Source organism: Scyliorhinus torazame, chromosome 14 (genome assembly GCF_047496885.1).
Source record: "Scyliorhinus torazame isolate Kashiwa2021f chromosome 14, sScyTor2.1, whole genome shotgun sequence".
Lineage (NCBI taxonomy): Eukaryota > Metazoa > Chordata > Chondrichthyes > Carcharhiniformes > Scyliorhinidae > Scyliorhinus > Scyliorhinus torazame.
In genome coordinates, this window is record NC_092720.1 from 95,708,583 (window position 1) to 95,724,374 (window position 15,792).

The 15,792-nt window shown below is 50.9% G+C and overlaps 1 protein-coding gene across 6 annotated transcripts in view; it reads left to right on the forward strand.

The window, feature by feature from the left end:
• The window catches only part of dock10 (dedicator of cytokinesis 10), a 526,558-nt gene that overhangs the window by 492,195 nt on the left and 18,571 nt on the right, over nucleotides 1–15,792 (forward strand). For all 6 annotated transcript variants that reach the window (XM_072474508.1, XM_072474505.1, XM_072474510.1 and 3 more), the window contains 5 exons: nucleotides 7,128–7,274; nucleotides 7,532–7,742; nucleotides 8,430–8,620; nucleotides 10,912–11,012; nucleotides 15,556–15,694. In XM_072474508.1, coding sequence (XP_072330609.1) covers nucleotides 7,128–7,274; nucleotides 7,532–7,742; nucleotides 8,430–8,620; nucleotides 10,912–11,012; nucleotides 15,556–15,694 — 789 coding nt within the window. The remainder of the gene's footprint in view (nucleotides 1–7,127; nucleotides 7,275–7,531; nucleotides 7,743–8,429; nucleotides 8,621–10,911; nucleotides 11,013–15,555; nucleotides 15,695–15,792) is intronic.

Consider the following 15,792-nt stretch of genomic DNA (forward strand, 5'->3'; position numbering starts at 1 on the left):
CTACCCTGTAGTAGCCACATAGATTCGGCAATGCCAGCACTCCTCTGTCCCTGCTACGCTCCAGGAAAACCCTTTTTACCCTTGGGGTCTTATTCGCCCACACGAATCCCATGATGCTCCTGCTTACCCATTTAAAAAAGGCCTTAGGGATCAGAATGGGAAGGCACTGAAATACAAAGAGAAACCTCGAAAGGACCGTCATTTTAACTGACTGCACCCTACCCGCCAGTGAGAGTGGCAACATATCCCATCTTTTAAAATCCTCCTCCATCTACTCCACCAACCGCATCAAATTGAGCTTATGCAGGGCCCCCCAACTCCTAGCTACCTGGATCCCCAGGTACCGAAAGCTCCATTCCGCACTCTTCAGCGGAAGCTCGTCTATCCCCCTTCCCTGGTCTCCTGGGTGCACCACAAAGAGCTCTCTCTTCCCAATGTTAAGTTTATACCCTGAAAAGTCCCCAAACTCCCTAAGGATCCGCATGACCTCCGCCATCCCCTCCACAGGGTTCTCAACATACAATAACAGGTCATCGGCATACAGCGACACCCGGTGTTCCTTTCCTCCCCCCCCGAACCAATCCCCTCCAGTTCCTGGACTCCATCAATGCCATGGCCAGCAGCTCAATTGCCAGTGCAAACAACAAAGGGGACAGGAGACACCCCTGCCTCGTCCCCCGGTACAGCCAAAAGTAGTCCGACCTCTGCCGGTTCGTAGCTACACTCACCACCGGGGCTTTATATAGTACCCTAACCCAACTGATGAACCCCTCCCCGAACCCAAACCTCCGCAGCACCTCCCAAAGATACTCCCACTCCACCCTATCGAAGGCCAGAACCTTCGCCAGCAACTTCGCGTCGACATTGAGGAACGAGATCGGCCTGTACGATCCACACTGTAATGGGTCCTTGTCCCGCTTCAAGATCAAAGAGATCAGCGCCCTGGACATTGTCGGGGGCAAGGTCCCCCCCTCCCTTGCCTCATTGAAAGTCCTCACGAGCAGCAGGTCCGCGTACTTCCTATAAAATTCTACCGGGAACTCATCCGGCCCCAGTGCCTTCCCTGCCTGCATGCTCCCTAGCCCCTTGACCAGCTCCTCCAGCCCAATCGGTGCCCCCAGCCCAACCACCTGCTCCTCCTCCACGCTCGGGAACCTCAGTTGATCTAGATATTGGCGCATCCCCCCCCCTCCCCCGTCGGGGGAGCTCCGACCTGTACAGCTCCTCATAGAAGTCCCTGAATGCCTCGTTTATTCACACCGCACTCCACACCGTGTTCCCCCCTTTATCCCTAACTCCACCAATTTCCATCGCTGCCTCCCTCTTCCGCAGCCAGCATCCGGCTCGACTTCTCCCCGTACTCATACGCCGCCCCCTGCGCTTTCCTCCACTGCGCCTCTGCTTTTCCAGTAGTCAGCAAGTCAAATTCCGTCTGGAGGTTCCGTCGCTCCCTAAGTAGCCCCTCCTCGGGGCCTCTGCATACCTCCTGTCCACCCTTAATATATCCCCCAACAGAGGGCAGGGGTGGTGAGGGTGGGGGTGGTGAGGGGGGTACAGAGGGCATGGGCGGTGAGGGGGGTACAGGGGGCAGGGGCGGTGAGGGGGGTACAGTGGGCAGGGGTGGTGAGGGGGGTACAGGGGGCATGGGCGGTGAGGGCGGGGGTACAGGGGGCAGGGGCGGTGAGGGGGGTACAGAGGGGAGGTGAGGGGGGTACAGAGGGCAGGGGCGGGGGTACAGAGGGCAGGGGCAGTGAGCGGGGTACAGAGGGCAGGGGCGGTGAGGGGGGTACAGAGGGCAGGGGTGGTGAGGGGGGTACAGGGGGCAGGGGCGGTGAGGGCAGGGGCGGTGAGGGCAGGGGCGGTGAGGGGGGTACAGAGGGCAGGGGCGGTTAGGGCAGGGGCGGTGAGGGGGGTACAGAGGGCAGGGGCAGTGAGGGGGTACAGAGGGCAGGGGCGGTGAGGGGGTACAGAGGGCAGGGGCGGTGGGGGGTTACAGAGGGCAGGGGCAGTGAGGGGGTACAGAGGGCAGGGGCAGTGAGGGGGGTACAGAGGGCAGGGGCAGTGAGGGGGGTGCAGGGGGCAGGGGCGGTGAGGGGGGTACAGAGGGCAGGGGCAGTGGGGGTACAGAGGACAGGGGTGGTGAGGGGGGTACAGAGGGCAGGGGCGGGGGTACAGAGGGCAGGGGTGGTGAGGGGGGTACAGAGGGCAGGGGCAGGGGTACAGAGGGCAGGGGTGGTGAGGGGGGTACAGAGGTCAGGGGCAGGGGTACAGAGGGCAGGGGTGGTGATGGCAAAAATAAATAAATAAATAAATACCCCCCATCTGTCTCTCCCTCTCTCGTCTCCCTGTGGGCCCTAATGGAGATTAGCTCTCCCCTGACCACTGCCTTCAGCGCCTCCCAGACTACCCCCACCTGCACCTCCCCGTTGTCGTTGGCCTCTAAGTATCTTTCGATGCACCCCCGCACCCGCCCGCACACCTCCTCAGGCGCCACAGCGGGCGCTGGTCCCTCTCCTCCCCCAGCTCCAGCTCCAGCTCCAGCTCCATCCAATGTGGGGCATGATCTGAAATGGCTATGGCCGAATATTCCGTGCCCTCCACTTGTGGGATTAGCGCCCTACTCACGATGAAAAAAATCTATCCGGGAGAAGGCTTTATGGACGTGGGAAAAAAAGGAAAATTCCCTGGCCAGCAGCCTGACAAACCTCCATGGATCCACTCCCCCCATCTGGTCCATAAACCCCCTAAGCACCTTGGCAGCAGCCGGCCTCTTACCCGTCCTGGACCTAGAACGTCCAGTGCTGGGTCCAGCACCGTGTTGAAATCCCCCCCCATTATCAAACTTCCTATCTCCAGATCCGGAATCCGACCCAGCATGCGCTTCATAAATCCGGCATCATCCCAATTCGGGGCATATACATTCACCAATACCACCCGCACCCCCTGCAACCTACCACTCACCATTAAGTACCGACCTCCATTATCTGCCGCAATGTTCAGCGCCGCAAACGACACCCGCTTCCCCACCAGAATTGCCACCCCTCTATTCTTCGCGTCCAACCCCGAGTGGAAAATCTGCCCTACCCACCCCTTTCTCAACCTAACCTGATCTGCCACCTTCAAATGCGTCTCCTGGAGCATAATCACATCTGCCTTCAGTCCCTTTAGGTGCGTGAACACCCGGGCCCTCTTGACCGGTCCGTTCAGGCCCCTCACATTCCAAGTTATCAGCCGGGTCAGGGAGCCTCCCCCCCACGCCCTCCCTGCCAACTAGCCATCTCCCTTTTTAGGCCAGCCACGTGCCCGCGCCTCCCGCACCCTCCATTCCCCCAGGCCGCGGACCCCCGCCCCGACTCCCTCTCCTAGCTCCAGCTCCCCTTTGGCCAATGCAGCAGCAACCCAGTGCCCCCCCTCCCTCCCTCCCCTCCCCCCCCTCCAGCTAGATCCTCCTCTAGCCATTTTGCTCCCCCCATGGCACTCCCGTATGTCTGCTGACCCCGGCCTCTCCCACCACTCGACATCCCCCTGGCATTCAGCGTGTGCTCCTCTCCAGCACCACCCTTCCCCCTCCGGCCCCGGCCCTTCCTTCCCCAGCGTGGAAAAAGCCCGCGCTTTCCATCCAAGCCGGCCCTCCCCCTCTGGCACAGCTCCCCTTTTGCGGCCTTGTCTCACCTCCCCACCACCGGGCCTCCAACCCCCCCCCCCCCGCCCCGGGGGGCCCTGTCCTTCCAACACCGACGGCCACATCACACAGCCCCCAAATCGAACCATTTCTCCCAACCCCACGCAGCACCAAAGAAAGCAGAACAGAGCATCCCCCAAAACACAGTAACCCCCCTAGGCACCCCCTCCCATCAAACCCTCAGTTCGAGTCCAACTTTTCAGTTAGGATAAAGGTCCACGCCTCCTCCGGCGTCTCGAAGTAGTGGTGCCAATCCAGAAATGTGACCCACAATCGCGCTGGCTGCAGCATCCCAAATTTCACCCCCTTCCGATGTAGAACCACCTTAGCCCAGTTGAAGCCGGCCCTCTTCTTGGCCACCTCCGCGCTCCAGTCCTGGTATATTCGGATCTCTGTGTTCTCCCACCTGCTGCTCCGTTCTTTTTTAGCCCATCTCAGGACACACTCCCTGTCCACAAAACGGTGGAACCGCACCATTACCGCCCTTGGCGGCTCGTTGGCCTTGGGCCTCCTCGACAGGACTCGATGAGCCCCGTCCAGCTCCAGGGGCCTTGGGAAAGCTCCCACGCCCATCAGCGCGTCGAGCATCGTGACCGCATACGCCTCGGCATCAGACCCCTCCACTCCCACGCCGAAGTGACCGCGCCGTCGTGAATGCCGTCGAGGTTCACGACGGCGCGGAACGGCCCCGGTCCCGACCAATTCAGGCCCTGACAATGGGCCAGGATCGGGGCCTCGTCATCTACACGCGCCAGGCCTTGTCGCCCGCATAAAAGCGGCACCGCATAGATGACGCAGCTGGCGCCGCATAATGGGCATCATCCGCGCATGCGTAGTTGCCGTCCTCTCTAAGTCTGCCCCGCAAGAAGATGGGGGACGGATCTTGCGGGGCCGCGGAAGGAAGGAGGTCCTCACATTCCAGGTAAAGCCCGGTGCAGGATCCCCCCTCACCCCCCCACAGGCCACCCCCCCAGCGTTCACGCACCGCCCACGACTGCAGCGACCAGGTGTGGACGGCGCCGGGGGAGAACCCGCCGTTTTGGCCTGGCCGCTCGGTCCATCCGGGCCTCAGAATAGTGGGGGTGCCGGAGAATCGCCATTTTCGGTGTCTCCGGCGATTCTCCGGCCTGCGGCCCGCGAAACTCGACCGGGCCGTTCCCGCCGCTTGGGAGAATCGCGGGAGGGAGTCCTGGGTCGCCTGAATCGCCTGGGCCGCCAAAATTTCGGGGGACGCCGGTCCGACTCCCTCCCGCGATTCTCCCAACCGACGTGGGAGTGGAGAATCGCACCCCCCCGAATCCGGAGATTCTTCCTCCTCGACCGATTTTACATGTCCTCAAACTTTTCTTGCCACTTCTTGTGCAGCGCCTCGTGCGCCTCCACCTTCACCGCCATGCCCAAGATCTCATCCTCGTTCTCCGAGGCTTTTTGCCGCACCTCCCGGATCGCTGCCCCTTGGGCCTTCTGGGTCTCCCCCAGCTTGTCGATCGACGCCTTCATCGGCTCTAGCAGTTCTGCCTTCAGCTCCGCAAAGCAGCGTTTGAGGAACTCCTGCTGCTCCTGCGACCATAGCGCCCACGCTGCTTGTTCTCCACCCGCCGCCATGTTTCTTCTCCTCCCTCACACTTTTCGCTGCTCTAAAATCACTTTCTTGACCACTCCACTTCTGGTCCAATCCATACAGTGCCGGGGGAGCCGCACTGTCACCTTCCCACTCTGGGTACCGTCGAACAATTGCCGTTGGGGTCCCTCAAAAGAGCCCAAAAGTCAGTTTCTGGCGGGAGCTGCCGAAGGTGCGACTTAGCTCAGCATAGCCTCACCCGGACGTGCCTCCAGTGTTTGTCTTTCTGGCTTCCAGTGCTCCCTTGTACTCAGACTTTGCTTTCCACATCCTTTCCTTCGTCAAATTTCCATGGTACAATCTCACTTCTTTTCACTGATCTCCATGGACTCCCATCTTAATATGATGAATTCACAGTTTTTGTTCTCCATTGTAAGCCATTACATTTCCCTTCTCTACCGTTGCAACAGCCCATAGCCTTTAGTCTTCTGATCCTAGTGTCCCACATATTCCCTTCAGTGGCAGGGCCGTAAGCCACTTTGGCCCTGTACTCTGCAGCCTTCTTAAACACCTCCTCTTCTCGCTTTGCTGTAAAAATGTTCCTCAAAGTTGTCTTTTTGTTCATACCTGGTCATGATGCCTAATCCTCTCCTTCTCTGTGAAGCTTCTTGGGTGTTCTCCTAAATTAAAGTAAAAAGGAGCATTGTTCTGGTTGATAAAAAAATTGGGGTTAATGACTCAATCAAGCACATCTGTATATTGTTGAATTACTTCTGTACATTTTATCAAAATAATACAAGCTAACCTATTAACATTTTAACAACATGACTACCTACTGAATAAGACTGGAAGTTTGAACCAAAATATACAAAGACATTTCCAATTGTTTTTCTTTTAATTCCTTTAATGCAAAAGTTTGCACCCCCCCCCCCCCCCCCCCCACCCCACCCGACTCCTCCCTCGGGTTTTTTCCGTTTCCACTTGTACTTTGCCCAGTGGGTACTTGTTCTTATGTGAGTTGAGACATTGTGGGGTGTGGGAGTGGGGGAGATAGTAACCTCCCTGGCAAAGCAAGTGTTAATCTCTGCCAGCACTATTTCGATGCTTAGGCTGGTTTAATTCCCTGGCCTTGATTGCATCCTGTTACCTGCTGAAAACCGGTGAATCGAGACGGCCAGGCAGTGACTCATTGGTTAAAATTGCGCTGCCTAAATTCTGTCTGCCAGCTGGGATATGAGTGATGGGATGATTTTTGCAGGATTTTGCTATGAGGACATCAAGGCAGCAGAAGCTGAAAGGTTTCCTTTTTGGATCCAGCAGGAATATTTTTAATTCTCCCAGCAAGAAGTAACATGCCTTTTTTTGGCCTCAACAGTCATCAGAACAGCTCTTATTGAGCCCTGCTGGTTGTGTTGGCACTCCACTAAGATTAAAAGGCCATCACTGTCCTATTGATACAAGACCCAAATTTGTCTCTGTGCATAAAGCATGATCTAGATAGGCACCTCCTCAATCACTAAAGAAAACACTCTTAAAATGTCTACTGCTTGAGGATGGAACACATAATTTACCCATTCTCTTTGGACTGACAAACATCTAGTTTCCTGTGGTCAGGGGGATTTTTAATCCACCGATATTAATTTTCAGCAGGGATCAGTAAATGCAGATCCCAAGAACAAAAATCTTGGCTATTTTTTTCCATCCTACTAACTTAGAAATGCTGAAACCAAATATAATGCCCAGAGTGCAGCTTGACTGAGAATAGTACAGTCGGAGGATTAAACCTGGGCCGTGGCAGTTTGCAGGATGCTGTTGCTAACTTAAGCAGTTAACCCATTGTAAGAAACCTGTGTTTTGATTTCAGTATTTATTTTCTTTGGTCAGGCATTTTTTGAAGAAGATGATAGCAAAGAGTACATCTATAAAGAGCCCAAGCTAACGGGGCTGTCAGAAATTTCCCAGCGGTTGTTAAAACTATACTCGGATAAATATGGAACAGAGAATGTGAAAATGATCCAAGATTCTAACAAGGTAAAGGCTGCAGATGCAACCCAGGCAACGTTTGAATGAATTATAAAACCAATTTTAAAACCAGACTAGTTAAATACAATATATATGTTGAGTCTGCAGAAAGCAGCTTAAAATTACAAATTTTTGAAACGCAAGTAATTTTTAATTCAAGTATGAGTAATTCTTCAAAACATGTTTGTTCAAGTAGGAAAAAAAAGTAGCAGTTAGCAATCTTTATTTGATGATTTGTCATGGATATCCGTGTTTTCTTCACTTAGGTTAATCCCAAAGATTTGGATCCAAAGTTTGCCTATATCCAAGTTACCTTTGTCACACCATACTTTGATGAAAAAGAACTGACTGAAAGAAGAACGGATTTTGAAAAACATCACAACATAAAGCGTTTTGTGTTTGAAACCCCTTTTACTCTGTCTGGAAAAAAACATGGGGGAGTAGAAGAACAGTGCAAGAGGAGGACAATCTTAACAAGTGTGTAATGATTTTTAAATCATTAGAGAACAAACTCCTAATATTTTATCAGCCTTGATCATTAACCGGGTGCTCGATGTAAATTAAAACATCTAAAATAGATACAGAATTTCTGTATATTGACCAATCTGAGTCAATGAATTAGCCACAAATTACCTAAAATTAAAAGAATTATATTACAATCTGCACAGAACTGTTATGGATTTAAATGGGAGAATAAGATTTCTGCAGAGCTCTCCCATTCATCAGTTCTCCCAAACCCCCGTTTATGTGACATTTTTCCAGTGATTCTTTCACTTCAGATAATGCTTATCGTGGACTTCTAATTGCTTACTGTGCAAAGTTTTTGATCCAGCAAATTTTATGGAGCTTTGTTGTCTTTCTGAAGTAGTTTATTAACTTTTGCTGGTTTTCCCAGTAAGCCTGATATTCTAACACATCACTCATTGAGAAATGTGGCCTGGGTCCCCTTCCCTGACATGGGACATCTAGATCAATATAGTGCACCCCCCCACCTCTACTGCCATGATAATAATGTGAACGATTCAACATAGACCAAGGATTGTTGTCTTGATCTGTATGGCTCAGTGCCAAAGCAGTTGCACTTATTCAGTAACTGTTTGATAAAGTGGAAATATTGCTTTATTGTGCTTTAATTTCACAAATATTTTTGGTTTGCTCATGCAGCTAGCCAGACATTTCCATACGTTAAGAAGAGAATTCAGGTTGTTAACCAGCAAAGTACAGAACTGAATCCCATTGAGGTAGCAATTGATGAAATGTCAAGGAAAGTTTCAGAACTAAATCATCTATGCTGTATGAATGAAGTGGACATGATTCGCCTGCAACTCAAACTACAGGGGAGTGTCAGTGCCAAGGTAATGGTAATTTTCTTGAAAGAAACATTTTTTTTATTTTGAGCTTTTTAAAAATGTTATTCATGCACAGAATATAGGCTTCATTGCTTAGGCCAACATTTATTGCCCATCCTAATTGCAGAAGTCCATGTGGTGTAGACGCTGTTAGTGTCTCGTCCAAGAGATGGCACCTTCAACATTCTGGCATTGAATGCAAGTGTCAGCCTAGATTGTGAACTCCTGTCTCTGAACTCACGACCCTTTTAATAAGAGCAAGAATGCTATCACTAGGTCAAGGCTGATGTTCTGGTACTAAACAATCTATAGTTACCATTTTACTTACCTTTCAGCCCTAACATCATATTACCGTGTATGTAGAATCACTTTTCTGCGGCAGTAAGCCAGCTGGCAATTTCTGAAATAAATACATGCACAATGTGTGGAATAAAGCAAATTAGTCAAAGAGTCAGGCACGAAGGAGATAAATACATGAGGCCTCAATTTATCAAGTCAGACCACTGTGGCAGAGAGCCAGACGGAATCAATTAGTAAATAAATGTGTCGTAAAGAAATATATTAAAGCTTCCGGGAGAATAGACCGTCTACAAATTAATGAATCAAGTAAACGGGGCTCAAATAAATTAAATCTGACTTTGAGGATTGTGGGATAGTTAGAAATGAATCAGTAAATTAAATGAATGTAACCTGAGTAAATCGAATCTGACTTCTATAGGTCAAGATACAACATGATATCAGTGCTATGATTCTGCTGAGGTGACTTCATGCAATTTACGTTCCTGTCATTCTTTTTCATGCAACTGATTAGGAAACTAAAGCCCTGCTGAACACAAACAACAGTATTAGTTCCTTGGTTGACCAGACGATATGACAAATCTGAGACGTATCTTGCTGTGTCCAAGATAAACTTTAGAATGATCTTGTAGCACTGACGAATCAGAGCACACATGACTGGTTGCCAGAATGCAATGACTTATAATGAAATAGATAAAATGGGGCCAATTTTCAGCCCGAGATAGCCAACAGCAAAAATGGCGATGTGGGCGGAAAATCCCACGAGAAACAGAAGACACGATTCCCGCCGGCAAGATCACGTTTTCTGATTTTCCACACCCTCGCCAATGACATTAAGAGGTTCACGCCCAGAAAGGACAGGCACCGCCTTTGAATACATTTTAATAGACTTACCGAGCTCCCCCCTCCACATTACACCCTGCCCCCCCCCCCCCCCCCCCCCCCCCCCCCCCCCCTCTGAATAATCATACCTCAGGGCAAACTTTACAGTTGAATCAGTTAAGGGGTGAGAGGCACAAGCCCCTGGCACGGCCTCCTGGCACAGGTTGGCCGAAACCTTGTCAGGGAGCAATGCCAGGGGCAGGCACTCTGGGGAGCACCATTGGGGGTGGGGTTCACATCATGTTTGTTGTGGGGGAATGAGCCCCCGATGCTGATGCCTGTGCTGGGGGTTTGGGGGGATGGGGGTGAGAACCCTGAGGCTGATGCCTGTGGTGGGGTTGGGGGGATGGGGGTGAGAACCCCGATGCTGATGCCTGTGTTGGGGGTTTGGTGGGGTGGGGGTTTGGGGGGATGGGGGTGAGAACCCCGATGCTGATGCCTGTGGTGGGGGTTTGGGGGGGTGGGGTTTGGGGGGATGGGGGTGAGAACCCCGATGCTGATGCCTGTGGTTGGGGTTTGGGAGGGTGGGTGTGAGAACCCCGATGCTGATGCCTGTGGTGGGGGGGTGGGGGTTTGGGGGGATGGGGGTGAGAACCCCGATGCTGATGCCTGTGGTGGGGGTTTGGGGGGATGGGGGTTTGGGGGGATGGGGGTGAGAACCCGATGTTGATACCTGTGGTGGAGGTTTGGGAGGGTGGGGGGGGGGGGAGACCCCGATGCTGATGCCTGTGGTGGGGGTTTGGGGGGGGTGGGGGTGAGAACCCCGATGCTGATGCCTGTGGTGGGGGTTTGGGAGGGTGGGGGTGAGAACCCCGATGCTGATGGCTGTGGTGGGGGTTTGGGGGGATGGGGGGGAGAACCCCGATGCTGATGCCTGTGTTAGGGGTTTGGTGGGGTGGGGGTTTGGGAGGGTGGGGGGAGAACCCCGCTGCTGAAGCCTGTGGTGGGGGCGGGTAAAATACAATCACCAAGCTTTTTGTTTCCCAGAGTGCCTTTAAATCTGGGCTAAAATGTGGCTCTGTAGCTGGAGAGCTGTGCAGCCAAATCCTTTCTTTGTCTTTTGCTAAGTTCATTAATTTGCAGTGGTGCTCTTTTAAGTATTATCTTTGCCTTCACAGGTAAATGCAGGGCCCATGGCTTATGCGTGGGCCTTTCTAGAGGAGAAAAATGCAAAAAAATATCCAGACAACCAAGTCAAACTCCTCAAAGAAATTTTCAGGTAAGCATTTTAGGAAGTTTAACATTAAAACCATGAAATATCAATTTTCTTGAACGGTGTATAGATCCAAAGATTCCTCAAATGTATTCTTCCTTACGATGCAAGCAAAATGCAAACCACGTGGTTTGAATGTCTAGCCTATACAAATACTGGTTTTGTACCCAAAGGCTTGCTTTATTTTGTGCCTTTTAAAGGCATCTTGCATCAAAAAATGTTGCACTTAAGACTGTCTGCCCTGAAAAGATTCTGTGCATTGGCTGAGAATTTGTAATTGCTGAATTAAGCAATTGTAATTGTGGTGGCTTGAGACACACCCTGGAGGCTCCCAATAGTTAACAAAGGGATTTATTGATGAAATACAAAGGTGGTTAATTAACAGGCACAGAACACAACAGGGGTTTACTCTTCAGCTCCCTGGTCCACACTGCTCAGGCTCCTGCACCCAGAGCCCTGCGCAAGCTCCCCATTGTCCAAGGTTAGCGCAATTGGTCCCCTAGCCAGTCATGTGGTCAGTTGTGCCCACCCCCTTAAAGGGCCACACTATCACATCCCTCCCCCTTAAGTCCCTTAATGCAGTACCCCAAAAATGCACAAAAGTTACAGTTGTTAACAGGGACAATCGAGGAGAGAGAGTCCATCAAAAAGACAACCAGTCCAGAGGCCTCCATGCTCTCCCAGACCTCCATAGCCCAGCCACAGGTACACTTTTGGGTGACTGAGAGGTCCACAAGCAGGGCCACTTCAACAATGGATGAACTACCCTTGCCGGCCTCAACAGACCCAGCTGGCTGAATAGAAGTGGGAGTCACTTGCTCCTCTTGGCTGAATGGAGCTACAGGAGTATTTGTAATGCCTGCTGGACTTCTCATCCAACTCTAGCTGCAGGTAGACATGACTGAGGTCTAATTTTGAGTAGGGAGGCCTCCAACCAGCTTGGCGTAGCGGTCTTCAATTGGGGAGCCTGATATCAATCGACCTGGTAGCTTTATTTATGGTCAGCTTATAGTTCTCACAAATCCTTCTTGACCGAGGGTCTTTTGGCATCACTCACTCTGAAAACTGAACAATCTTGATTGTATCCTGTCCTTCCAATCTCTTTAGCTCTGCTTCAACCTTCTGATGCAATGCATATGGCACTGGTCTGGCCCGGCAGAATTGGGTGTCAAATCCAGATTGACATATACCTTCAGAAAATACTGGACAATCTCAACAGGTCTGACAGCGTCTGTGGAGAGAAAAGGGAGCTAATGTTTCGAGTCCGGATTACTCTTTGTCAGATGCTAGCAGACCTGCTGAGATTGTCCAGTATTTCTGTTTTTGCTTCAAATTCCAGAACCTTTAGTCATTTTCTTTTATATTTATTGACATATATCTCGGCTTTCACGCCCTGAATTCTTTGTGGAAGATGCCTTGAAACCTCCTTAAGATCTTGGAGGACGTTGTCAGATAATTTGAAGAATTCCAGCCAGTTGAGCCTAATCTTCTGCAACATGTCTCTTCTAACAGACTGAGCCGAAGTCCTTGCTCCACAACCAAAGACAGATTGGCCTCCTGCCCTCTGTAGGGTACTGGAGTCTTGTTCTGAGGATCTTCAAAATCTGTCTGGTGTATGTTGAAAGCTTGGCTATAGTACTCTTTAAGATTAGAGATGTGTGTTCCTGCATGTAGATATTGGATGGTTTGCCCACCCACCACGGTCACTGAAGCCCTGATGTCAACTTCCATTTTAAGGGGTTTACCATTTACACTTAAGATAATTTCAATTGGACCAGAATCAACCGATTTATTACATTCTCTCCTCCAGAGCTCTTCTCCACTATGTTCAATGGTGCTGTGGACTGTTGCTGCTGCTGTTTTTTTTGCATTGGTGCGCTTTGCCTCGCGAGGCAATGTGCTTGAATGTGCCACCTTTGGAAGCACACACACACTCCTGAACATGGCAAATCTCCTGGGGATGCCCTCCTGCAACGACAGCAGTCCACCTCTGATTCAGTTTGACACCCCGATTCCTTACCTCTCATTGGGTTCCAGTCCTGTCCCGAGGAACGTGTCTGGCTCTGAGCTGTGCCCTGCGACCATATCATCCTATACTTGGTTAAGCTCCCCTTCAGCCAGATTTTGAAGCTCAGTGGCACCTTTTTCAGCTCACTCCTTCGCTTGAACAATCTCAATTGCTTTTTCTGAACTTAATTGTGGTCTCCGTCGGAAGATCCTTTGGGGTATTAAGGTTATGGGTCCCACAAACCAGCTGCTTGTGCAACATATCATTGAGCGCGGTCCCAAACACTCAGTGCCCAGCAAGCTGGCCAAACCTAGCAATGACGGCTGAGACAGACTCTCTTTGTGTTCCCTCACTGCAGTTAAACTTATAAAGTTGGAGGATAATTGGAGGCCTTTAATCAGTTTCACTATCTGGTCAAAGGTCTTCGAGCTGGATGCCTCTGAGGAGGTGAGGTTCCTAACCAAATTATAGGTCTGGGACCCGCAAATATCATGTTCTGCTTGTCCTCACCTGTGATCTCGTTCACAGTGGAGAGGAACTGGAGTTGTTCGATGTACTGACTTCATGCTCGATCCCTTGGTTAATGGATCTCGTTTCCCAATGATGGGCATTTCAACTCACAGTTTACATGACTCCAACTCTTGCTGGAGCTTCTCTGCTTCTTTCACTGTTTCTTCCTTCCCCCCAAATTCACGGTGACTGTCGGCTGTGATAGAAAATTTTTACCTTGTCACCAATGTGGTGGCTTGAGACATAAACTGGAGACTCCAGTAGTTAACAAGGGAAGCAAACTTAATCTTCTCCAATTGTAGAAATTCCACCAAAACCCCCAACCACGCCGATACCTTTTGGTGGTTTGGCCACCTCCAACCCAGTTAAATTCACCGCTTGGCAATCCATGAGGCGATTGCCACGACATCGGCCCGCTTCCCCTCTAACAGCTCCAGCAGTTCTGAAACACCGAAAATCGCCACCAAAAAGTGCACACCGTCATCTTCACCCCAACAATCTCTGACAATCTCGCAAATCGATGCCCAGAATTCCCCCAACTTCTGGCACGACCCAAACATATGAACATGATTCTCCCCTTCCGCACATCTCGCATTTGTCCTCAACCTCAGGGAAGAACCCACTCATACAAGCCCGAGTCATGTGGGGCCTATGCACCACCTTAAACTGTATAAGGCTCATCCTGGCACAGAATGTGGAATTTATCCGGTGCATAATTTCACCCCAGGTCCTCCCCCAAGCTCCATCCCCACTTCTTCCTCCCATATGTCTTACCTCTACTGGCACCTTCTCCGTTTCCAACAACTATTCGGAAATGTTCACAGTCCTCCCTTCCCCCAGCTCATTCTGAGTTAATAATTTATCCAATAGCATATACTTCGCCAGTTGAGGAAATAAGGGGAACTCCTTCCACACAAATCCCGGACCTGCATGTACCTCAATTCACTCCCCCTCGGCAGCTGGAACTTCCCCTATAACTCCTCCAGCCTCGTGAATCTCCCCTCTATGAACAGGTCTCTTACCATCTCCAGCCCTTCCCTATGTTTGCTCCTGTACATCTCCCTGGTCCACACTGGGAGCAGGACCCTCGCAAACTCCCCGTTGTCCAGGGGTCACGTGCTCCTGCGTGATAGGCCCTGAGCTGGCCACTTGGTCAGAAGAGCTCAGCCAGAATGCTGCCGATTTCCAACTTAATTTTAACTTTTATTATTAGATGAAAAATGGGTGATAGCAAACTAGAAGAGCCCAATTTACACCTCACCCGATTTTCTTTCTCCATCAGCCATCATCAGAGTTTTGGAATGCTAGCATTTATAATGTTAGCATTTTTGATTATTTTCTGCACTTGTTCATGGCATTTTAAAGATCTATGTACCTGAACCCCCAAATCCTTTTGGGCATCCACTGTACTTAACCCCTTCCCATTTAGAAAGTATCCTGCTCTGTCCTCCAGCACAAAGTTGTGAACCCGTCGTGATGGCACCTCGGGGAGCGGGGGATGTTTAAGTGGGGAGTTGAGGCCTATGGGTGGTCGGCCCTTGGCAGGGTGGTAGCCTGGCACTTCCCCTGGCACCTTGCCACCTGGGCACTGTCAGGGTGCTTGGGTGGCACTACTAGGCTGGCAGACTGCCCAGGTGCCAGTGTACCATGCCAGGGATGAGGTTGGTGGGTGGGGGCTTGTCCAGAAGTGGTGGGGTGAGGGGGTGCTCAAGGACCCTGGAAGAGGTAAATTGGGGGGTGGGGGGAGCCACGGTGAGGGTGCTAAGGGGAGTTGAAGGATCGGGGCTGCCTTAAAAAATGGCACCCGATCTGCGAGTGGCCTTCCTGCAAAATGGCGAGCTCAGCTCTGTGACAAATATGAAAACTAAAGCTATTGGGTCAGTTTAGTCAAAAGTGCTACCTCACACCTTCAATAAAACGCCTGACAAGTATTTGTCTGCAATGCTGTTCAAAGCATTAATGTTGTTCTGGGAATCATTTTTGGATAATCAATAATTAGTTCAGTAATTATTTTTAATCCTATCTGTGCAGACAATTTGCAGCTGCATGCGGACATGCTCTGGAGGTCAACGAACGGCTTATTAAAGAGGACCAATTAGAATACCAGGAGGAGATGAAGTCTCACTACAGAGATCTGCTGAGCGAGTTGTCTACAGTCATGAATGAGCAGGTTAGCATTACTATCAAATTGCTGCCATCTTGTAAGTTGCACAGTTCATCATTTAGTTTGTTTCCCGGACTTGGGTCATGCACAGTGTCCACCGAGAG